Source organism: Natator depressus, chromosome 8 (assembly GCF_965152275.1).
Source record: "Natator depressus isolate rNatDep1 chromosome 8, rNatDep2.hap1, whole genome shotgun sequence".
Classification (NCBI taxonomy): Eukaryota; Metazoa; Chordata; order Testudines; family Cheloniidae; genus Natator; species Natator depressus.
The window spans coordinates 28,630,835-28,655,368 of NC_134241.1; the positions used below are offsets into that span (position 1 = coordinate 28,630,835).

Consider the following 24,534-nt stretch of genomic DNA (forward strand, 5'->3'; position numbering starts at 1 on the left):
CAACATTTTTTGATACTTACAATATTTGTATAAGGGGCAGGAGGAGGCAGAGCTGGTATCTGAGTATAAAGACCCCCGCAGATGCTACCATCCTTTGACCCTTTGGTCTAAGAATTCCCCATGGAACATCTCCTCTGCCCTGTAGAGCACTCTCATATATGCTACCTTATTGTTACAAATCCTCAGAGCAAGAATAGACTATTGTGCTTCTCTGCTTCTACAAGCAACCTAACACATCACAGAAACGAGGTATTTGTGATCCGTTTGGTGGAGAGACACCTTTCCTCATATCGTAGCATGAGCTGTGGCGACCTACTGCAGATAATTCCAGCACCAATCTGTACAGTTGTCCCTAACACAATGAAGGCAGTTGTAGTGCCCCCTGTAGAGCAATGAGAGAATACAATTCTCTGGGGCACAGCACGTAAAGTAGCACTCTTACTTAGTCATTCCTCCTATCTGTTTATGATAGGGCAGCCCTGGCTGAAACATACTTTATAATATATCCACAGAGAGTCCTGTGGCATCTTATAGACTAACAGATGTATTGGAGCACAAGCTTTCGTGAGTGAATACCCACTTCGTCGGATGCATGGGTATTCACCCACAAAAGTTTATGCTCCAATACGTCTGTTAGTCTATAAGGTGCCACAGGACTCTTTGCCGCTTTTACAGATCCAGACTAACACGGCTACCGCTCTGATAATATATCCACAGTGTCTCTTGCCAGCTCGAAAGGGCTGAGTTTAAGGTTGAGGGGCAACCTTAACTCTTTTTTGTCCTGGGTTTCAGAGTATTTAAGTAATACCTGCGCTGAACATTTTGGAAGGGTGTGAATGCCAATCAACTTTAACTGTGCATTAACAAAGTTTCTGAAGAGTGAATTTGTATATTAGGAAGGAGGATGTAGATGATTTAATAAGCAATGCTTGAAAGGATAAGGTTTTTAAAAGATAAATGGATTGCAGAAGGCAAGCTGTATTAACTGCAAACTTGGAAGGGACAATAACATGAAAAGAAAGGTTAAAATAACCTTTTGCATATATCATTTGGCAAATAAAATAAAAATTCCACAGCAATGATATTGCTACCTCAAAATTATTTCCCTTCTGGAATATGAAATGGTTTCTCAACAGTTTAAGTATTCACCCAGTCTTATTTAAATTTTCTAAATGAATTAACTGCACAATGGAACAGGTAAACATACCTGATTTTATATTAAAGTATGAAATCTCTTCTATTGATTTGTGTGTCTGAAAAGAATGGGTCAGTTTGATTCATATGCCATTTTCCAACTGGGAAATGGAATTAGCAACTGTGGGTCAGCATTTTTTTCTTCCAGTTAGCTTTTTATTTCTGATATTCATCATAGTCATGTCATTCAAACAATTTACCTGAAATGGCGGTGGCACCGGAATCGATATTTGCAATCCACAATTTTTGCTGCATAAACACTCTTGCTCGATTAACAAATTTGCACATGAAAATGAAATGGCATATTTGTCAGGTTTCATTCAATATGGTTTGGGGAGAGACAAGTGAAATTGACAAATTAGGTTAAGTTAACAGTGTTTTTCTTGTCAGCTTCATGGTTGAGTCATTTTTCAATGACATTTAACTTCATAAGTGTAATTCATGACTCTTTGGAGGTTTAGAGTACATATTGTTCGGAAAACTCCTTGACCTCTTTTTTTGCCCTTAGGGATACAAATTGCATTCTCTATCCTTTTTGTCAAATCTACAGAGAGCCCAACACTAAATGAGTTCTAATGATCTAAGCTGCCAAGGGGCTGTGGGTTCTAAGTCTCACGTACTTAACTGCTAAAGCACACTATCCTTTGTTTAAACACCACGGAGACTCCATTTCTAAATCCTTATTAAATAAATAACTCCCTTCTGAAGATGTGGGGCTAGAACCTTAGTGGGAGTAAATTAGTTTAGCTTCACTGGAGTGAATGAATTTCTGCTAATTTACACCAGCTGAGGATCTGGCCCTAGATATCAACCCTAAAAGCATTGTATAAAATTGGAACAAGATTTGAAGCCAAACTAAACTCACTGCTCCTTTAAAGTCTGAATGCTGTTACTCAGCCAGATGATGGATTTTAAATAGTTATAAAATTTATTTATCTAGAACAATAGATAGGTTTAGCGCAAGTTATTCCATAAAATAAGTGTGTGGGGGGGGGAGTTGATAACAGGTGTATTCTGAGGTAATAAATCTCGACTGCTTTTCCTCTGCCTGTGTACCATAATTCAAGAAAGTGGAAAGATGGCTAATTCATCTGTAAGCGGGATGTATTTTTCATTCTTTCTGCATTGCTTTTATTATTGCTTCAATTTTAAGTGGATTGTTATACATTCCTAAAAGCTACCCCACATCAGTATTCAACAATACTTTTTATGGCTATCTGTACTTTGAGGCAGAAATTTAAAACAACACACACATTTTCCGATCTCTTTTTTAAAAATAAACTTTGGGATTTTTCCATTCTAAAATTTCTTTTAAATATAATAGATAAAATTCACCAAACTGTAATCTTTTCCCCAGAGTCAGGATGAGCTCTGAGGGTCATTAAAAGTTAGTTTGGAGGGTCTTTTTATAATAATAATAATTAATAAAAAATTAACAAATAAATTATTTGCTGGATTGAGAAGAAATACCAAAGTACCACGAAAGAAACTATTCTGACTTTTGACAGTACTTTGGATCCTGCCAAAAGCAGAAAGTACCAACATCTCAAAAGCGGGACTCTGTTCTTCTGAAATGTCCAGCTTGATTTATAGACCAAAGAAGTTTTTGGATAAACTTCTGAAGTATTGGAAGCTTATCTGAACTTAACATCCAAACCCTCTAGGTTTGCCTATAAATAGTAAAATGTGTTATATTTCCAAAACCAATTAACTGAATATTAAATTATTTGAAAAAATGTGGCCAGTGCCATCATTATAGTCCATAATCTCACTAGAAATGCTATAGTAATTTATTCCTGTAGTATTGTAATCTGAATTAAAATCAAAACAATTTTGATGACTCCTGTTATCTCTAAATTCGTGTCTGCTTCAATCCTGTGCATAGTACCTGATCAATATACTCATGTTTAAAGGTTCTATAATGTCTTAAAATAATTTGATATGCATTTGTGTTTATGGAAAAGGCTGAGATTTGAAGGATCAGGTATTGTTCATGCAGGGTTCAGTGAAATTCTCTCTTCCTTCATTTAGAAAGATAATCTTTGGGAAAAGATGAGAGATAAATCACTTTCATTATACACTCCGAACTTCATATTGCCTCAAGAGCGAATGCCAATCATTCTTAGTTCTTGAGTTGTGAACTAATATACACTAGTCGTGGCATTAATTCATTTTACTCAGGACATCAGTTTGATCTTGGTCATCAGTTCTATAGTGGAAGGCTGTTCATAAACCTTTAAGCTGACATTTACAGTAAAGTGCAGTTCACTTAAACAAATGCTTGATATAAGGTAAACACCTTGAAAACGATGATGTCACCATGAGTTCACTTCTGATACAGCAATAGCATCCCATTGTTCAGTGAAATCCAAGATGACACCTGCAATGTCTTTCCACCACCTTAAAAAAATCCCATTTTAAGCAATTATCATTTTTTCAGATTGAGAAATGGGGAAGATGTATCTCTGGCTTTTGTTAAGAGAAGAAACATGGCTACTGGTTGGAACAGGGTTTAGGAAATGGGATTCTTAGGTTCGAATCACAGCTCAGCCAATGACTATGAATAAAATATTCAAAAGCTCATGAGTGACTTAAAAGCCTAATGGAACCTGAAAGTCAGTGAGTCTTAGGCCCCTAAGTATTCAAGTCACTTTTGAAAATGGGACTTGAGCTCCAAAGTCATGTAGGTGCTTTTGAAAATGTTAATCTCTATGACCATGGGCAAGTCACTTTGCAAATCTGTGCTTCCATTTTCCATTTGTAACATGGGTTTAATAATATTTCTCTTTTACAGTACTATAACATTGGTAACAATCATAACAATTAGTTAAAGTTGGTAAATTATTTTTTCCACTTTTAGAGCCTGTGTCCTAGCAAATAGAAAGACATTTTATATTCACCAGTTCTCAAAACAGATATAAATGGTCTAAAAAACAACTGCAAGAGTTTGGTGTATTCACTGCAATAGTATAAACTAACAAAGCACTGATCCATCCAGCAGTATCATCCAGACTATACACTGTAGGAACCAACCTTTATTCACACAGTATTTGTTTTGTTTTCTTTGTTCAGTTGATTGCTTGGATCCAACCTGCTCCAATCAAGGTGTTTGCTTGAATGGAGAATGTCTCTGTAGCCCAGGCTGGGGTGGCCTAAACTGTGAACTTCCCAGAGCCCAGTGTCCAGACCAATGTAGTGGCCATGGGACATACCTCTCTGACACAGGCCTCTGTAGCTGTGATCCTAACTGGATGGGTCCTGACTGCTCCGTTGGTAAGAAAAATATTTCTATTCTGCTTTGCAATAATCTTCCTGTCCTGTTTACTATACTGATTAACATTTGAATATCAAATACAAGTTTAAAATACAAATTATTTACATGAGACTTACATTACTCTTTCAGCATCTGATCAGTGAACAGTTTGTTATACTCTAGTCATTATAAATTAGCAGCTACATGATAGATACTATACATTGTAGTGTTCTGAACACAGGACTGGGATCTGGGAAATACTGTGTTCCACTTCCCTATTCTGACACTGTGGCCTGTGGTAAGTCACTTAACCTCTTTGTGTCTCAGTGTCCCAATTCGTAAACAACAGGGTTTTTACTAATAAGGAATCATTTTAAAACATTTTCAGAATTGTGATATTTATCAGGCCTTCTCTGCCCCAAACTGGAGGTGCCCTGATACACACAACCTAGGAAATATTCACTATGGCCAGGGTACCAACAAGATATAGCCCTTCGATGGCCTAGATGGGCTAGTAAGAGAAAATAACCTATCAGGAGCCAACAGACAAGTTAAGAAAGCTTGCCTACCTTATTTTAGGGGGAGTGCTGGGTGAAGCTAGCGTGGAAAGGAGTGCTCTAGTCCAGCGGTTCTCAAACTTCAGCAACCCAAGGACCCGCATTTTAATTTAAACATTTTGGGGATCCCCAAATGCCCTACTCAGCCCCAGGTCCCACCCAACTCCACCCCTTCCCCCAAGGCCCCAGCCCCGCCCCACCTCTTCCCGCCGCCCGTTCACTCTATCTCCCTTCCCTCCCTCCGTCGCTCACTTTCCTCCCACCCTCACTCACTTTCACCAAGCTGGGGCAGGGTGTGGGCTTTGGGGGTAGTTTGAGTGCAGGAGGGGATGCAGAGTGCAGGCTCTGGGGGGGAGTTTGGGTGCAGGTGCAGGCTCTGGGAGGGAGTTTGGGTGTGGGCTCAGGGCTGGGGCAAGTGGTTGGGGTGGGGGTGAGGGGTGCAGGCTCTGGGAGGGAGTTTGGGTGCAGGAGGGGGTGGGGGCTGCAGGCTCTGGGAAGGGGTGGGAATGTGGGCTCTGAGCTAGGGCAGAGGGTTGGGGTGCGGGAGGGGGTGAGGAGTGTGGTGCTTACCTCCGGCGGCTCTCTGGCACTGGCTTCTAGGTGGGGGAGCCAGGGGATCTCCGTGCACAGCCCCTTCGCACAGGCACCACCCTCGCAGCTCACATTGGCCGCAGTTCCCAGCCAATGGGAGCTGCGGAGTCAGTGCTCGGGGTGGGGGCAGCACATGGAGACTCCCTGCCCCCCCACAGGGACTGCAGGGATGTGCGGACTGCATCCGGGAGTGGCAGGGAGCCAGGGCAGGTAGGGAGCCTGCCTTAGCCCCACTGCGCTGCTGGACTTTTAGTGCCTACAATCTCCCGGTTTGGCTTCAGTAGCCTCTGGGAGATAGAGCTGTTCCCTGGCGTGCAGGCGCTGGGAGAGACGGGGAGGAGCTGAGGGAGGGAAGGGAAGGAGTTGATCAGCAGGGCCTGTGGAACCCCTGGAGTACCCTTGGGAATCCCCAGGGGTCCGTGGACCCCAATTTGGGAAACACTGCTCTAGTCTTTATCCAGAATCCCAGGGCCAGGTCAGTGCCTTTGTTTAAAGTGCTGTAACCAAGCAGTTACCTTTTTTGGTTAGTTACTAATTAAAAGGTGCAGACTGCCAAATTCTAAGTTTGTTGTTTAACCATTTAAAAACTGGCACCTAGCTCACTGCAGAAGTTATCCCGTTCCAGTAGGCTGCCACAGATATGAACAGCCCATTGTCTGCTAGGTATATTTTCTGTTTTGCTTTGTGTTGCACATCATAAATACTACTTATTTATAGAAAATAATAGCAAAACTGTACTAAAATTAAGATTATTTTCTCTTCTTTAGTAGTTCAAATGGAAAAATCTAAGCAGCTGGTTTCACAGCAAGACTCTAAAAATGGTACTTTGAGGTGCACATTTGTTTTCCATCCATGTCCAGTTTATTTAGCTGTCTTAAGTAAAGGCAAGATTATTCTAACTGCCAGCAGAGCTAACAGCATACCTGGTAAACAAATATCAAGTTGGGTCTTTCTGATTCATGTATCATCAACTGCCCTAAAAGTTCATCAATGAGCATTTAACTGGAAATTTCAGTGATGATGCATGATGCAGAAAACAACAGTTAACTCTTCCACAGCTGTCAAGTATCAGGGGGTAGCCGTGTTAGTCTGTATCCCCAAAAACAACAAGGAGTTCAGTGGCACCTTAAAGACTAACAGATTTATTTGGGCATAAGCTTTTGTGGGCTACAACCCACATCATAACTGTCACTGTCCCAGAGTTGTAAAAGCTAGTGTGTGGGGGTGAGACTGAAAGACTCAGGGAATTGGCAATAGAATGCAGAGCCCCTCTCTTCCTAGTTGCCAGTTCAAACCACTGTGAGTGACCCCAAATTGTTGTCATTCTTCATGGAATGAGTTTACATGGACCTCAATCTAGTTCTTAGCAGTCAAACGTCCACTTCACACACCCATCACAGCTGCCACTAATTATTTCCCTTGTTGGCAATCACAGCAGGGCGATGTGAGGGTACCTACAAAAAAAAAAATCTACAGCAGTGTGTTTCAGATTCTGGGTCAAATGACATGGGGGCTCATGCTGTTGGGCTAAAAATGGCAGTGTACAGGAGGAGGGAGGATCTCGGAGCCTAGGTTCCAGCTCAAATGGGAACATCTACACTGCTATTTTTAGCATCATAGCACAAGCCCAAGTCAATTGATATGGGCTCTGAGACACGGTGCCATGGGGGGTGGTTACTGTATAGATAGAAAGAGCCCCTCAAAGCCAGGCAGAGGCATGTTGTTGGAGCAGCATGAAGAAGTTTATGTGCACCTGAATAGAAGAGACACTGTCTCTAGCACTGTCAGTCCTGCATTAAATTAGCAGCATTTGTTATTTTGGGCGATTTTTAATAAAAAGCAAAGTCTCATTTTGGTGGGCATATGAGCATGCCACACTCTGCATATAGTTTACAGAAACAAAGTGCCAATTCTAGTCACTTTTCACCACATGTTTAGTGACCCATTCCCAATCACAGTGCTCAGTTGTAATCCTAATTCTATTTTTTTCACCAGAAGTGTGTTCCGTAGACTGTGGCACGCACGGGGTGTGCATTGGCGGAGCATGTCGCTGTGAAGAAGGCTGGACAGGAGTGGCCTGTGACCAGCGTGTGTGCCATCCCCGCTGCACGGAACACGGAACCTGTAAAGATGGGAAATGTGAATGCAGAGAGGGCTGGAATGGGGAGCACTGCACCATTGGTAGGCAAACGACAGGCACCGAAACAGGCACATATTGCTTTCTTTTCATAAATTGTAGAAACATAGTTACTATTGTGTATTGTAATAGGCTGTTCCTTTAAGGACCCTAGTGCTTCTAAACATCAGCTCAGCCTCTCAAAACCCAGGGTAAAATGCAGAGGAACTTAATTTGAAAGAGAAGGAAAAAAAAAAAAAGAACCTAATGGACATTAACAAGTAGAGATGTAACGAATGGTCCATCAAGGTACCATCTGAGCCAAGCTGTTTAAACTTAACTAAACATTTCTTTGTGTGAATGGCATCTTTTTTAATTTCCTGGTCTGGTGCATCAATGCTTCCCTGCTACTATATATCACATCCAAACCACATCACCACAATACCCACCAAGAGCAGGGGTCAAGTTGAGGGGGAATAAGTGCTCCTGTTGTTACAGAAATAGCTCCCTAACATTTTGCCCCGTTGTGCTGTGACAGTGGGCATGGTGTTTGCATATAGACAGTCACAGCATGGGAGGGTCTAGCCAGTACTATAGCATGCTGATGTACCCATTCTAATAGCATGCTGCTTAGTATAGCATTGGCATCATGCAGAGTGCCGTGACTAACATGATTGCATCTCAACTGTGATACGTCACCCTGGGAAATTCCAAAAAAGATTTTATATGTATATAACATAATTTCAAATTAAAACGACTTAAATGTTATTTCAACAGGAATGAGTTATTGTGGACTCAGTTCTTTATTTCACTCTCATAAAAATCAGGTAGTATAATGTTTATTCAAATTCTCTTAAAATGGCTGAAAATTGTATTTTCCCTTTGCTGTGAGCAAAACTGGGGAGAGAATATTTCTAACTGGGCCTATGTCTACTAAGAAATCTGAGGAAAACCACTATGGAACAGAAGAATCTGTATGCAAATTGAAAGAATATGCACTTTAGAGGCAGTGTAGTTTTCTCTTTGCAGTCAAATCTGTCCATTCCCCATATCATTTATTTGGCTATCAAATTCTCTTTAAAAAGTCCAGTGAGTTAGAAACATAGATGAAATTATTTTAATTACCTTAAAAAAGACATTGATAAATTTACCAACAGAGAGGAAGCATGTGAATTGAAATTTTCATGGCAATTGTGGACCCTAATGGGACAGGCCTATTACTAGTGAATTGTTCTTTCTTAAACTAAAACTGTGGTCAAAATCTTGCACCCCTTGAGCTGCTTTTCTTTTAAGTTCCACCTTTGAATCTCTCTGGGTATATAAACCTTTTGGGAAACGCATACAGATTGGATACCAAATATACACCCTTATAAATTAATTAATTAATTAAATGTGGCCTACGTATTTTTAGGGCATATCATTTTACATTGTGGTGCTGTATGCTTCAGACATGGTATGATGATATAATAATTTAAATCAAAGATTTTGTGATTCAGCCGTTTGTCACCAACCTACATGCAGAGTGTTTTTTCTACTTTTGCCCTCTGCATCTATTGCCCCATTATCACATCTTCTGCCAAAATAATCAGGATATTTTATCACTGTGCTGTTGAATCTCACACTTTAAAAAAAACCAATAACGGTAATCCCTGCACTGTGTCAAAGTGTGCAGTAATTACCTTTTCCAAAAAGGTTTACCACCTTGCGCTGATTTTTTTTCGCTTTGTAATCTTTTGAAATATATTCCTATATTTTGATGTAATTGAAATCTACACTACTGTGCACACAAAAAGATGCCTATATTGGATTGCTTGATGACGTTTTGTGCTAAGTGTTACATGCACTAGTTAATATCCCAGATTATAAATAGGATAGGTGACCTGTGAGGGGAGATTTTTATCTTTTGTTCCAGAGGTGTGAAATGTATACATTTTATTAATGTTATCAGCGTACATTACCAAAATTGTTCTCACAAGGAAGGAAAAGGTGTTTCTCCTGAGGAGAATAAGATGTCTTTATGCCACTTTTTCATTAGAAAAGCATGTGTTGAACTTTTGTCTATGCGTCTGTAGCAGAGATGGGATTTGGGCAGAAGTGCAGTTCTGTAAATGTAATTATCTCATGTTTTAATATCAAACCTGTCTCTAGTATAAATAATGAGCTGTTTAGACATATATATGCTAATATGCTAATTCTTGTGACTGTGCTTGGAACGTAAAGGAATTTCATATCTCTGTTATTGGCCTAAACTGATCTCACAGCAGCAAAGAAAGCGTTGTCACTGAATTCAATAGAGAGTGAGATAACAGTATTTTCCCACTGTTTTTATTTTTAGCATAGTGATTTACCACTTTTTTAAAGGAAACTCTCATCAACATATATAGTTTGGGAGGAAAATATGTTATTTCTTTCTTTGTAAATATTAGAGTTGGGGGGCAGATATGCACTGAGAATGGGCTTTGGGGGTAGATGAATTAAGATAAATGCTCTCTTTTGTGGGGAAATGGAGGATCTGAAACACACTCAGATATTTTTTCTTCCGCTGGAGTTCCTTTAGGAATAGATCACACTGTACTAATGTGGCAGTGGAAAGGTGACAGCTGTTGCAAGCTGGAGGTGTTCACACTAACTCGGAACATTTTACTTTATTTGATGCCGAATTATTCTTTTCCAGAAATCAGAACATATTTTAAGCATTCTGTGTGACATTACAGCTCAGACTGTTACAAGCTAACTTTCCCTCTGGCTAAATTCTACAGAAAGGGTGGTTTCTTCCTCTATTATTGCATTCTAACAAGGGAAATCTGAAAAGTCTCCAAAAATCCTAGTGTTAGCTCATTGGAAAATATGTTTTAAATCCAAATCAACAGTTTTCTGAATATAGCAGTAGAGCTAAAGTATAAAAACAGAAGAACGTTAGTTCAAAAGAGAAGTTGCACACAGACTTTGTAAATACACGTGCATCGGTGATCTATGAAAGAGAGAGGACAAGTGGCTAACCCTATATAACTGGTGTGTGTATCAAAGTAAAGCTCTACATGTGACCTCATACTTCACTTTCCTACTTTAGTTAGTTAGGGAGAGAAATAGCTTACTGTGAGCCGATGATAAAGAAAATGAATCTTTTACCCAAGGTAAAAAAGACATGTTCTATGATGTGGTTATTAAGTGATTGTAATCATGGATGAGGTTATAACCAAACAGTAGGGAAAAATCTAGATAAGGAAGAAAATAAATTACTCCAGAATTAATAAACAGCAAAAGACCAGGTACAACAGTAACTAAATCCTGGACCAATTTCATGTATGAATTTTATGATGGGAGATTTTCTTCCTTGCTGTTGAAACAAGTGTATTGAAAATAGTTAAATTAGTCCCATCAAAAACGAGACGTTAATAGTTAGAACTATTGCTTATTACTAGAGTGTGGAAATCCATTTCTCTCAGAGAGAGACATTGTGATGGTAGGCAAAGGAAAGTACAATATGTGCAGAAACCTGAATGAATAGCCAGAAGCAAATGCACTTGCTCCAGTCCATCACTTGGAAAATGTCTGTCCATCTGCAATTCACATTTGAACAGAACTGAGCGTGAAATCCTAGCTCTGTTGAAGTTAACTGCAAAACTCCCATTGACTTCAATGGGGCCAGGATTTTATCCTGAGCATTGTGCAGTCCAAGAATGAAATTTAATCAGACAACAAAGTTATGGCAGCCTGTGTTTTGTGGTATAAGTAAGATTTGCCCCCTTGAACAGGAGAGGAGGCACCAATGTTGCCTTTGTGTCACTATTTCCTACCCCTCAAAACCCCTTTCTCATTTGCCTCACCTGCTACATTATATGTAGTTTAGACTCAGTCTGAGTGGATCAACACTTCCTTTCACTCACTAGCAGCAGACAGCAGTGGCAGTGGTCAAAGATATTTGATAATATAGACATTCTGATGTACCTGGGTCAAGTTGGCTAATACAATTTTTGTTCCTTTGATCATTTTACTGCTGGTGAAATGTGCCACCTTTGATAACCTGGAGATTGAGGGTATGTCCACACTGCAATTAAAAACCCGTGGCTGGCCCATGCCAGCTGGCTTGGCTTACAGGGCTGCTTAATTGTGGTGTAGACATCTGGGCTCGGGCTGTAGGTTGGGCTGTAGGACCCTGTGAGGTGGGAGGGTCCCAGAGCTTAGGCTGCAACCTGAGCTGGGAAGCCTACACCACAATTAAACAGCCCTGCAGCCTGAGCCCCATGGGCCTGGGTCAGCTATCACGGGCCAGCTGCAGTTATCTAACTGCAGTGTAGATGTACCCTGAAGACTTCCATTAACCTACACACTGGGCACAGCACAAGTAGTTCAAGCTTCCTCACAGTGCCCTGCCAATATGCCTCAATGCCATCCTGGAGACCCCATCCCCAGGAATAAGAATCAAATTCCATCTCCTTCCTCACTGAGTCCTTGGCCCCTCTCTACTAAGTGTGCCAATAAGTGTGAAATGCTTCAGGGTGATAAACTTATCTCTAAGTAACACAATTTGGAAAGAGACATTCCTTGTAGGCAGGTTATTTTGTAATTGCCCTTTGTAGGGTTTCTTATATCTTCCTCCGAAGCATCTGGTACTGGCAATTGTTGGAAATGGAACGCAGGACCTAGATGGATCACTAGTGTGATCCAATATGGCAGTCTGTAAGTTCCAATGTTAATTAGTGCCATGTGATGGTTTGGTGTTGTAGACATCTGCCCACTCGACACTAAAATGAGACGCCACACCTCCAATTCTTTCAATATAGCCCATATGACAGCCATCAAAAGGCAGTTACTTTCAGACATTGCCAATATGGGCTGGATTTAGACCAAGAAAGTAAAAGACTTGGGTTCTCTCTTGGAGCATCCACCCCCCCTGGTCTGAGTACTAAATAGGAAGTAAGCTACCTTGATTTTTGACGGAGATTTGAAGAGGTCAGTTGTACAGACTGTATTGAGAACTGGTTTCTCTGGAGAGGGAAGAGTGCCATCATCAAGAATATTGCTTCGTATTTATTTTTTCATTTTTGTATAATATAAATCAATAATCAATAAAACCATACCTTTGTGGTTGTCTTCCAACACAGCAGGACAGTTTTGTCTCCTCTGAATATTCTTTGTAGCAAAGAACTTTTTCTTTTCTTTTACTGATTTTCTTAAATTACAACAATAGTGATACAAAGAAAAGATAATTTGCAGGAGAGATGGAAGGCAGCGTATGAGAGGAGATAGCGGAAAGGCACTGTATCTGACAAAAACAAGCCGTGTTGAGGGAGGCAGCTACATGAATTAGACATTTTCTTTTATATGTTTCTAACCATTTAAATCTGATCTATAACAGAAAAAATGTGTCACTTGTTAAGGCAGGATATAAGTATATATTTACTGCCTGGAAGTAATCAGCCAAGTTTCTCTAACGACTATAGGATTTTAGATTCTTTGCTCTGTGGGGTTGAGGACCAGCTCTTTCTCTTTGTGCTTGGAAAGTACATAGCAATTTGAGCCACAGCCACAATTTATTATCTTAATAAAAAATAAGGAAGTATGCGTGAGCCAAAAGCTTGTATGCAGACATGCCCAAATGTTAGAGACATTCACATCTGGTTTAGCACTTAGAAATTCAGATTCATTTGTATTTATTGTCCTACCATCTTGATACCCAGTAGCAGACCTTTTGCCTAGATACAGTACCATAGAGTTGTGATGGAGTTTTTGTTGAAGTTGTGTTACACTTTATTTTTGAGTATCACAGCTTGGACCTCCTCACCACTTCCCATCCCCAGCAAAGCAGAAAAATGGCAGGGATGAGATGAAGAAAGTTGAGGGATTATCACAGATTCAATGCAAATAATTTACATTTTGATTTTATGCTTGCAAACTTTGATGGTTTCAGAGTGAAGAAGTTGCACCTTCCCCTATAAAAATTTTACAGAAGTTTTGCTCTGTGTTGGTATGTAAACGGTAATTTCAAGATTGATCTGGACCTGTTTATTGTTATTTTTATTACATTTATAAAGAGAGCTCTGTTACTTTGCATGGCGCTTTACAGAGATTCTTAAAAAGCCATGGTCTCCTCCCCAAAAGAGCTTAAAAATTACATCAAACAAATAGAGAAACTGAAGTTTATAGACCCTGGAAGGGGTAGGAAAAGGAAAGATCAGTTCTAGCCCAATCTACATATACAGACTAGGCATCCCATTGAATGGCCTGAAACCTCTGCTAAGTTCAAGTGGTTTAAGTAAAAGACGATATACAGTGATTTCAGACACTTTTAGAATCAAAATAGCTTGTTACTTTTTCAACCTAATTTCATAGAAGTTCTTTTAATTAAGAAAATATTTACTGTGTGGGAGCTATAGCTGAGACTCCCTGATATGTCAGGAGTTAAAACTATAACATATATAATATTTTATAACCCAACAGATATAGACATTGCCATACTGGATCAGACCATTGGTCTATCTAGAATAGTATCCAGATGCTCTAGAGAAAGGTTCAGGAAACCTGTAAGTGAGTCATTATGTACACATCTGGCCAGAGGGGAAGCTTCTTCCTTAATTCCTTCATTTATGCCTTGGAGCATGAAGTTTGTATCCCTTTCAAATATATTTTTAATCTTATTAATGTAACTGTGGATGCTCTCATCCCCCATCTTTTCTGCAACCTGCTAAACTCTTAACTTCCATGATATCTGATGGCCAGGAGTTCCCCAAACTAATTGTGCACTGTGTAAAAAAATTTTCCTATTTCCAAACTCACTCTAAGCTCTGCTTCTGCTTTGTAGTTCTTTTCACAGTTCCACACGAGGAATTAAAGTATTATTTGTTGATTTTATATCTGATACATGAGTAAACTTTTCCCAACAATTTCTGCAGGATGAGATTATCGGAACCTAGCGTATGCATCCTATAATTCCATCCTAGCTAAACAGGACAACATATTTGCTTCCAAATATATAATCCGTTGTGTATAGATTTTCACATAGGGATGGTGGTTTCAGTATCAGGGAATTTGAGAAAAACAATTACTTTTGATATGTCAGTCTCAAGGGGAACAGTTGCGGGGGATATATTTTGGCTAAAAAGCAAGCTACTCCAGTAGGAACAGCTCTTTTGTTTATGCTCCTTATTGAGGGACTCCTGTAAAAAAAAAAAAAAAAAAAAACAAACGGAACCTGCTGCTAAGCTACATTAGGCCACTCAAATGGCTTACTTTTCCTCATATAGTCACAACAGGGCATTATTTCTTCTTTTTCTAAGTCAAAAAAGCTAATCGTATTTTCAGCTAGGCACCCTACATTTTGCCCAGGACTTCAAAGATGCTCCCAACAGATCCTTGTAAATAGCTTCCCAACTTAAATCATGGTATTTCTTTCCTTTGGAGGGGCTTCTGTGTGGGTCATATTGATTTCTGACCAGTTCTCGAACTCTCGCAAAACTAAAAAATAAATAGGATCGATCAAGCTGCTGATCTAACTAGCGCAAGGGCAAAAGCTGATTTTGCTGTTCTTAGGAGTATTCACAGCACCAGCCACCCCTAATGTTCCAAAGATGATGTTTTCTGTGTTATTTTGTACCCTGTGGTGTCAAGCACAGGTTTCAGCAAGTGAGTGAATTACATGATATTGCTGGATACAAAATAACAGACATTTGAACAGTTGTGAGGGGTCAGTGGTGGGTGGCATCAGGATAGGCATTGTAGTATTTCTAAAAAGAGCTTGGAGAACATTTTTATTACACAAAAAGTTAAACATTAAAACAACATAGTAATCGAAGCACAAGAGGGAACCATATTTGACTGCTTAATTGAGGGATCTCATTTGATGTGTTCTAAAATGAACATGTTCATATTCTTGAACCACTTATAGCCCGACAACTCCTATACCTCTAGGGTCGGATGAGTAACGAGGTGCCTAAAGATGCAGACGGCTGTCAACTGGGATTTACAAAAGATCCCAACCAGGTTAGGCGCCTAACCCCCATTGAAAGTCATTGTGCCTAACTCACTTAGGTAGTTGTGCAAGTCCCACTAGGCGCTTATTTGCATCTTGAGGCACCTGAAAATCATTGTAAATCTAGCCCTGAATCCCCATGTCGGTGGCCCAAAGAACATATGTACTATAGTTATTCCCAGTGCTCTTCTATTAACTAGAGATAGTCAGAGAAATTTCAACAGAACCAATAGTCTGTCAGAATGTGCAGTTCCATCAAAATCAAAATGCTTGGTGAAACTGGGTCTGTTTCACTGGATTTTTGTTTTGGAAGAAAACCAAGTGAAGGAAAGTTCCAACAATGTCACAATCTCCCATTTTGACATTTCTGGAACAAAATGTTTCAACTTTTCATTTTGAAATGACTTTTTATTTTTAATTTTTTAAAATTTTGTTTTATATTGTACATTATGGTACTAATAAAGTCAAAATAGAAATAAACATTTTTGCTGAAACAATGTAAAATTGACCCAAAATGAAAAAAAATTATTTCCCTTCATGGAGAATTTTTGATATTTTTGCTCCATTTCAGAATGAAGCCAAACTACAAAATATCAAACTAAATCACAAAATGGAACTTCCATCCTCTACACAGCTCTGCTGTTAATCCTGTGCTCAGTTGATGGGTGTACATGTATTTTGGTATGCTCTGGAGTGGGCTTTGCAGTCTTGTTACAACATGTCCCAGTAGCGCAGATTTGCATATAGAGCAGTCGCCGCGATGGATCCCAAATTTGAAAATTTTAATTGGGATCCATGGTAACGCGGCCCCCGCTATAATGCGGTACTGCACATGGATCCCGAACCCCGTGTTCTAGCGAGGGTCCGGTGTATTATGCCCAGAGAGAGGCACTGTCAAACCAGACAGCAGAGCTATTGCTGTGTAATAGGCAGCACAGGTCATTATTCTATTATATTGTGTTGTGTTTGTGTTTTAGACTGATCTGAGTGAGTTTCTTCTCTCCATAAGCACAGAACCTGGCCCTGCCACAAATTCTGTTGTAAAATGGAATGAGTATGAGAAACAAAATCCCAGAGGCAAACATTTTAGCTCCACATATTCAGCATTCTAGATATGTTTTTCTACTGAATTTTGTCTCTTAAGTCTTATTCCTGAATTGTTTCAAATTGAAAATAAAAAGTAATGGAATATGTGCTCCTAAATGATGATGTCACCCCTACAATTTTCCTGATTGGACAATACACCAAAAAGCTGGGGGGGGACAAAACACCACCACCACCAATGTCAGAAAGGAAATTAAAAACAGAAGCAGTCTCCCTAAGAACTCCAAACTGGGGGTATCACTTCAGGAATTTGCTGCATGCTCTAGTTATACTTTATTTTCCTTTCAAAATTTCTTTCAATAATCAACTTTCCTTTGGCAGCACAACTGGCTACTGTCCATGGTTCTGAACAGAAACTTCATTAGGGATGAAATATACAAACAGTGCAGACTGCCCACACATAGCCCATTGCACAAAGCTTTGATCCCCATGTTAAGGCACTGATATGGGGTTAACTGGTGAACGGGGGGCCTTGTACTACAGGCCATCTGCACTGTGGTGAATTTCATTCTCTGGCATTCTAATTCAGTAAAGCTTTTGCAAAGTTGCTGTCTCCCACCTCTTTTCTCTCGTCCCATCCCCATGTTGATCCACTCCCAAAACCTAATCTGCATGTTAGGGCAACCCTACCCTTTGTAAATACGTCTTTCTACAATTTTAAATCTATTTTATTTTTATTGTGATTATATACAAATATAAACATAAGTGAAGCACCCTCTCAGTTAGAAATCTGTACAGATTATTATTTGTTCAGATAAATTAATAATATAAAGATACAGATGAGTGTGAGGTTCCAAGTTTGCATTCAGGTCTGAACTTTCTCACAGTTCAGGGATGTTCTGATTTGAGGTTTTGATTCATCTCTAATAAACACTTAAGGATAACAGTTTATGCGTGGTGCAGGTAAAGCAGCCTGTTAATTATGGAAGAAATGGAGGATTTGTTAATCTCACTTGGGATGCTGTTGTTAACAATGGGTTATGTAAACTAATTGTTTAGATTTAATCATCTTCAGCATACACTTTGGACCATAACATTTTCCATAGTATCAGTTTGTGCCTGACTGACTCAAGCAAGGCAACTCAGTGTATGAATACATGCACATCCAAACCTATGCAGGGTGGATTTAAGCACAAGACCAGAAACTGACTGATTCCTCACTGCAGTTTACAATGTTGGTATTTGTCAGCCAAATTTATAGAAACCTGAGAGGACACTAGGACATGAGTTGCTGAGGTTACTGCACAGCACTCAACCTCATTCCCACTTCTCATTCAGCAACAGAAATGGAGCAGGGGGTGACTAACACTCCAGTACCCTCTTGGCAGTCTTTCAAGTCTTAAAGCTGACCCTGAGCACTGGGTACAAGACATCCAAGCAGAATAGGTAAATGGGCAGTTAGCAACTCAATGCAGAAGTTGCATGTTTTTCATGTGAAAGCAGTAACTTTTATGTTCACAGACAACACAATGTCTGATGAATCATTCACATAAATCTTACCAAACATTTGGCAGATCAGTCATGTGCTGTCTCTTTATCCAACCAAAGCTGTGCCCCCACTCATCCTAGTAAACTAGGGTGACCAGACATCCCATTTTTAAAGGGTCAGACCCGTATTTAAGCCCTCCTGCAGGTGTCCCGACTTTTTCTTTAAAATCAGGAAATTGTCCCATATTTTCTGTTTCCCTCCATCAGTACTGGTGGGTCCTTCTGCTGGCCGGATCCCTGCTCATCAGCCGCCTGCCCAGCAGCGATGAGTGGAGGGTCCAGTGGCAGACGATGGGGGTGGCTGTGCAAAGCCGATGGCAGGGCGAAGATGCAACGCGCAGGGCTGGCTGCTGCTGCTGTCGGTCCATCAGCACAGCTCCTGCTGCCTGTCAGTTCTTGGCCAGCAGGGCTCCATCCCCTGTCCCATTTGCAACCGGTGCTGGCTGCACGCTGTGGTGGCTGGTGAGTGTGAGCAGGTGCCAGGTGGCAGCTGGTTATATGTTGCCTCTGCTGCCCACCCATCCGCCCTTTACATGCTCCGCCTCTCGCTGTCCTCTCCCTGCTTTGCCCCTTAACCCCCAACCCCCCCAGCCCTGCTGCTCATCCCTATCCTCCCAGCAGGGTGCGTCCAACTCTCAGCAATGTGCAGAGAACCAGCCCCTGGTCAGAGTGCTCAGCCCACCAACAGCTTGGCCAGTAGCTCCTTCCTTTCTCCCCAGCCTCTGGCTGGGCTGGTGCCCTGGGAAAGCCCCAAACCCTCCAGCCCGGGATGCTGGCCAAGAGGAGTCGAGCCCTGCACGTGCAAAAGCCCCGCACAGCACTAGCACAGGAATCCTCTCTGCCCCTCAGCTGAGCTCTGGAGTGGCAGGGGGAAAGCAATTTCCAGCCTGTTCACACCCTGGCCCTGTAGGCTCCACAGCAGCCCCAGACAGGGGCTTATCACCCTCTTCACCTGCTCCTGCATCCTAGGTCCTGCCCCCAGGGAGCACAAGGATGCTCCATCCCCGAGGCACCTTCCCCTGTTTAGCAACCTCTCTGGCTGGGTTTGCTGAAGCCAGGTTCCCTGGGCCCTGGTGCACAATGCATGCTTAGGGCTTAATCCCTTCCTGCCCACAGTGAGGCGGCTGGGTTATGTCTGTGACCAGCAGCAGCCTGGAGGTGTTAGCTGCCTGACACTGTGTGGGCAGGAAGGGACAAAGTAGGAGGTAAGGGGAGAGATGAGCTCTGCAAAGACACAGGCCAGGTCATCCCTTCCCCCACTCCTCCTTCCTTGCGGCTGAAAGCAGCTCCCGTCCCGTCCCTTCACTCCTGCACAGTGCTGAAAGGCTGCTGCTGGCCACATTCTGGTGTGAACCCCGGCAGAAATCTGGGGAGGGGGGTATGTAACCATGTGTGCCCCCCCACATGTTGCCTCGGGAAGACGTGGCGCCAGGTACCAGGAGAGGCGGGTCCCGGGGGCCCAGCCAGGCATGGAGGGTGGAGAGCGCTGGGCAGGGAGGATCAGTGACTGGATCAGTCAGTCACCCTCCCTGTGTGTGTGTGTGTGTTTCACCCCTCCCCTTGTGAATCCTAAAACCTTAAAGATAAGAAGGTAAATAAAAAGAATCCAAGTACGCAGTGTCTCTTTTTAAAAGGGGCTCAGTCAACTTGATGTTAATTTGAATGTTTGTACTGCATTGCCATTGAACTCGCTTAAATACGAGTAATTTTACCAGGTATCCCATATTCAGCATAGGGAAATATGGTCAGCCTATAGTAAACTTAAAAGTGACTTTTATTTCTTCCACTTTCCAATGTGCCAGCTCCATGGAGCATGACCTATCTGTAACATCTGGGATTCATTGCCTCTTGTTATGTTGTCTCATTGCTTATCAGGAGCCATGCAGTGAATCCCAGATGTTCAACTAGGAGACAGGCACCGCATTTTCTCTAACACTGTTTGCTTAACGATACCTACATCTTACCTGAGCTCACCCCTCGTATTGTATTCCATTACACAATGCATATTAAAAGGCTTTGGGTTCATTGCAGTCTGTAAATAGGGAACTATAATTTTGAAAAACTGCCAATCAGAGTCAGGGTTTATGGCTTTTCTCCTAATCCCATTGTATCTTTAGTTTCTATTCAATGTCTTTAACAGTCCAATGCAGAGTAGCTCGCATCAGCAGTCTGTGGCATGCTTTTTATATGCCATAAAGTAAGCTAGCATGCACAATAGCGGCAAGTAGAGGTTTAAGACTTTCTTCCTAAGCATTCTTGGGGTGATTAGCCTGAAATGAATTATAGGAGCTGATAGAGTTAAAAGTTAAAAAATAACCCACACTTCTAATAAATCATGTTTGTATATTTTCCTTGTTACCTTCATAAGGTAAAGGTCTGTCTATGTTGTATTCATTCCAGTTAGTTATAATGGTGGAAAAGATATTTGTTTTGGAATATGTTAAATAAGTAAAAGCATTAGTGAATATTACAAGTGGGTAAACTTCATGATAAATCTTAAATACATACATTTTAATTTGTCTCAAAAGAGTTAATTGTTCAGATGATTGAAAGCTGTGAGCTAGTGAATTGCAGTTGTTCAGAATGTAGTGGCAGTCCTAAAGATTAGAAGAAGAAACAGCACAATTAGCACTAAAGTGACAGGCCTTTTCCAGAGTGGTCTTATCTCTAAAGATATAAATGGGATGGTGCAATCAGGATCATGGTAAGCAGTATTGCTTTTGTTAAAAACAAAAAACAAAAGTGAGTTTATTACAAAAAGTATTGTCAGGTTGTCTTTTTTATTCATCTGGGGAAAATGCTTTAAAAATTAGGAGTAACTATCCTACGAGCTTAGTAATAACATTTTTATTTATTTCTCTCTTACATGCTGGTGATTTATTGATCAGAAAGGTCATTCTGCATCAAAACCCTGTGATCTCCAATTGTTAGGAATCAGAGGTGATTGCTAAATTCTTTGTGGAGTGAGTCCCACAAGGATAGCAATGATGTTATTTTTGTAAATTCAGTATACACAAACACAAAAAACCTAAATGTCACAGATGATTTAATTCTTACACAGCCAAAGAGACATCAGTACAGATGAGAGAACTGGCTTTTTGTTTTAACCACTGGGAGTACCTGAAAGTAGAACTAGGTTCCTTTAGCATGTTGCCATCAACTTTTCAGCACATTTTGAATATTAACCAATCTGACCTCTTTTGCTTTTCATTTAATGAAGCAAGGCAAAATGTGTATCTGTTAGGTTACAGACCAATTCCCTCTGGGAGTTGATGGGGAAATTAGCATAGAGACTTACAGTGCCAGGCAGTGTGTCTAAAATTAAATAGAAAACAAACAAAAAAGTTACCCTGTTTTGCTTTTAAATTACGTAATCACTTACTTTTAAACAAGAAAAGCTATAATTTATTATTGAGAGCAGTAAGCCAGGGCACGTTCTGTGATCATTATTTGCTGGTGAAAACATAAAGCACAACATAAAAAAAAAGTGATTCTAACTATATTCCCTGCGGACTTTTTGTTAGACATCTAATAATGGTATGGGGGGAGCAATAGCAGTATGCTTTTTCTGTTCTTGTTTTCAGTGAATTCTAACAGATGCCGTAGATTTCAGAGTCAGAATCACACCGTCTTTTCAGGAGTTCATTAGAAATGGGTAAAGTAAATGCAGGTTGACATTCCTTCCCAGGCACCATTATTAATTGATGGTACAGTTAGAAAAAAAAACTATAGAGACATAGATTTTAGATCCATGGCATCTCTTTATGGGTTTCATTGGAAACCTGAAAAAAAATTGCATTTGCCTCTCTTGGATCATTAGTAATTGATTCATTACTTTGAAGCCAATCAATACATATTCTGGTTGTGTCCGTTCAGGATAGAACCTACTCTGCCAAAATACAAATAGGCAGAAATACATCAGATCTGCCAAAAAAAGAAATATACTTAGGGACCTGGTTATTAGAATCAAGGACAATTTGAGTTTGTGAAAGTTGAAAGGGCAATGTTTGCTGAAGGGAGATTCCAGACAAGTAGTATTTTGTGAAAAACTATGAACTTGCAAATCAAGTGCTACCATCTGTAAATTATCCCTCTACAGAGTGGGTTCTGGACCAGCAAATCCAGCTAATGAATATCCTTCTGTGTTATGACTGCACATATTGCTGAAAAGCTGAAGGGGAAATGAGAAACCTATCAAAATCTGTACTGATTTTTAAGCATTAGCTTGCTGTATCAGCCTTTGCTTAATTCAAACTGAGGGCAGCTGCATGAGTTATCAGTTTATGGGTTTTCATCAGAATCTTTTGTCAACTTATTTTATAATAATTTTGCTTGCTTATATGTTGAAGGAGAAAGATCAATGAGTGAACTGAAACCTTTAACTTCTAACAGTAGTTTATATCCATTTCCTACACAATTTAATTACATAAAGATAGCAGTCAGGTGCCAAACTCTGTGGATATACTTAAATGACTCTCATAATTGTTAATACTTTCTACAGTAGATGAAATTTAGTTAAATCAAATGAAGATGGCAGCTCATTAAAACCTGATATTTTTCCCATTCTTTTTCATCTTTTAATCCCCTATATAGAAAGCAACATGTTCTGTTGAATAACACTCATTAATTAAAGTCCATCTTCTTTACGCAATGTATTTTTGGTTATTATGAAAACCTGAAGATTCTTATACTTTAATTGTAAAGGGATTGCTGCTTGGACATTTCTACATGTGAAAAACTGACTCTTTGAAATTTTATGTATGGGGAACTGGAGGGACATAAATGCTCCTTTCACTTCAGAATGTTCCCTACGCCTCCAATTTTATTACAGACATGCTGTTTGCCCTCCTATAGTGAGTGCAGTGTCAGCATTTCCATTAAAAAACCCTGTATTTTTGGAGTTTACAAACAAGGACTCATATCATGCCGTTGATTTTTTTAAGTAGACCTCCCCATTGAGATCTATGGGGTACTCTGCTTAAAAATCAGTGCCATGATATGGCCCAAGGTTTAAAATTTGGTGCTCCAGGATAAAACTCACCATTCTAGACCTTCACCCAGGAACAAATTAGTTTATAAAATAAAAGGAAAAAAATTGTGCAGTTGTTCCCAACTTATAACAGGACAAAAGGGAAGGTGTTTTTTATACAAGTGCTCCAGATTTTTGTCCTCATTCAGCTCAAGAACATTGTTTTGCTGAAGGAAACTTCATTTGGGGTTACTGGTCCCGCATATGGACTCATTTGCATTGCCTGGTGGAGGAAATAATTAAAATGAATATCTTTGTTTCATTGAAAATGAAAAGCAACTATGCATGTTGAAAAATTTGCTAAAGGATCTATAGCTTATGGATTTGTACATTGACCGGAAAGACAGTCCTAGCTCATAAAACAGCTGTGACAGCCTTTCCAGTTAATGATACCCAGATTAAGAAGGATTTCTGCAAGCAGACCATAACCATTCAAAGAAGCTATTACAGTCATTGAGTAAGTAATATGCACACGGAAATATATTCCCAAATATGTATTTACTTCAGAGTCTGAAACTGCTCCAAAGACGTTCATTTCGCTTAACTAGTTAACAAACACACTTTTGCACAGGGGTGGGCAAACTTTTTGGCCCGAGGGCCACATCAGGCAATACAAATTGTATGGCAGGCCATGAATACTCACAAAATTGGGGTTGGGGTGCAGGAAGGGGTCCGGGCTCTGGGGTGGGGTTGGGGATCAGGGTTTGGGGTGCAGGAGGGTGATCTGGGCTTTGATCGAGGATATTGGAGAGCGGGAGGAGGATCGGGGCTGGAGCAGGGGCATGGGGAGAGGCTGCGGGGTATAGGCTCCGAATGGCGCTTACCTCAAGTGACTCCCGGATGCAGAGGCATGTCCCTTCTCCGGCTCCTACACGGAGGCGCGGCCAGGCGGTTCTGCACGCTGCCCCATCCGCAGGCACTGCCCCTGCAGCTCCCGTTGGAGCACATAGGAGCCGGAGTGGGGCCATTCCACGGCTTCTGGGAACCGTGTTTTGCAGCCCCCGACCCAGCACCCCAGCCGGAGCAGGGCTGAGCCGCGTGGGACCCCAGCGCCCCAGCCCAGCATGTGGCTCGCGGGCCAACTTAAAACGTCTCGTGGGGCGTAGCTGGCCCACGGGCCATAGTTTACCCACCCCTGCTTTAGCACTTCCCATTTTGGGCTGTGAAGAGCTCATAAACGCAATAGAGTCAAACTGAATCAGTGCTCAGATGGGAGAACTCGAAGTGATATTT

At 40.8% G+C, this 24,534-nt stretch overlaps 1 protein-coding gene across 13 annotated transcripts in view; it reads left to right on the forward strand.

Annotated features, from left to right (window-relative positions):
* Positions 1–24,534, forward strand: part of TENM2 (teneurin transmembrane protein 2) — a 1,431,609-nt gene that overhangs the window by 1,307,195 nt on the left and 99,880 nt on the right. For 9 of the 13 annotated variants that reach the window (XM_074960653.1, XM_074960659.1, XM_074960661.1 and 6 more), the window contains 2 exons: positions 4,267–4,467; positions 7,591–7,803. In XM_074960653.1, the coding sequence (XP_074816754.1) occupies positions 4,267–4,467; positions 7,591–7,803 (414 nt within the window). The remainder of the gene's footprint in view (positions 1–4,266; positions 4,468–7,590; positions 7,804–24,534) is intronic. The other 4 variants (XM_074960655.1, XM_074960657.1, XM_074960654.1 and 1 more) reach the window with 3 other exon arrangements.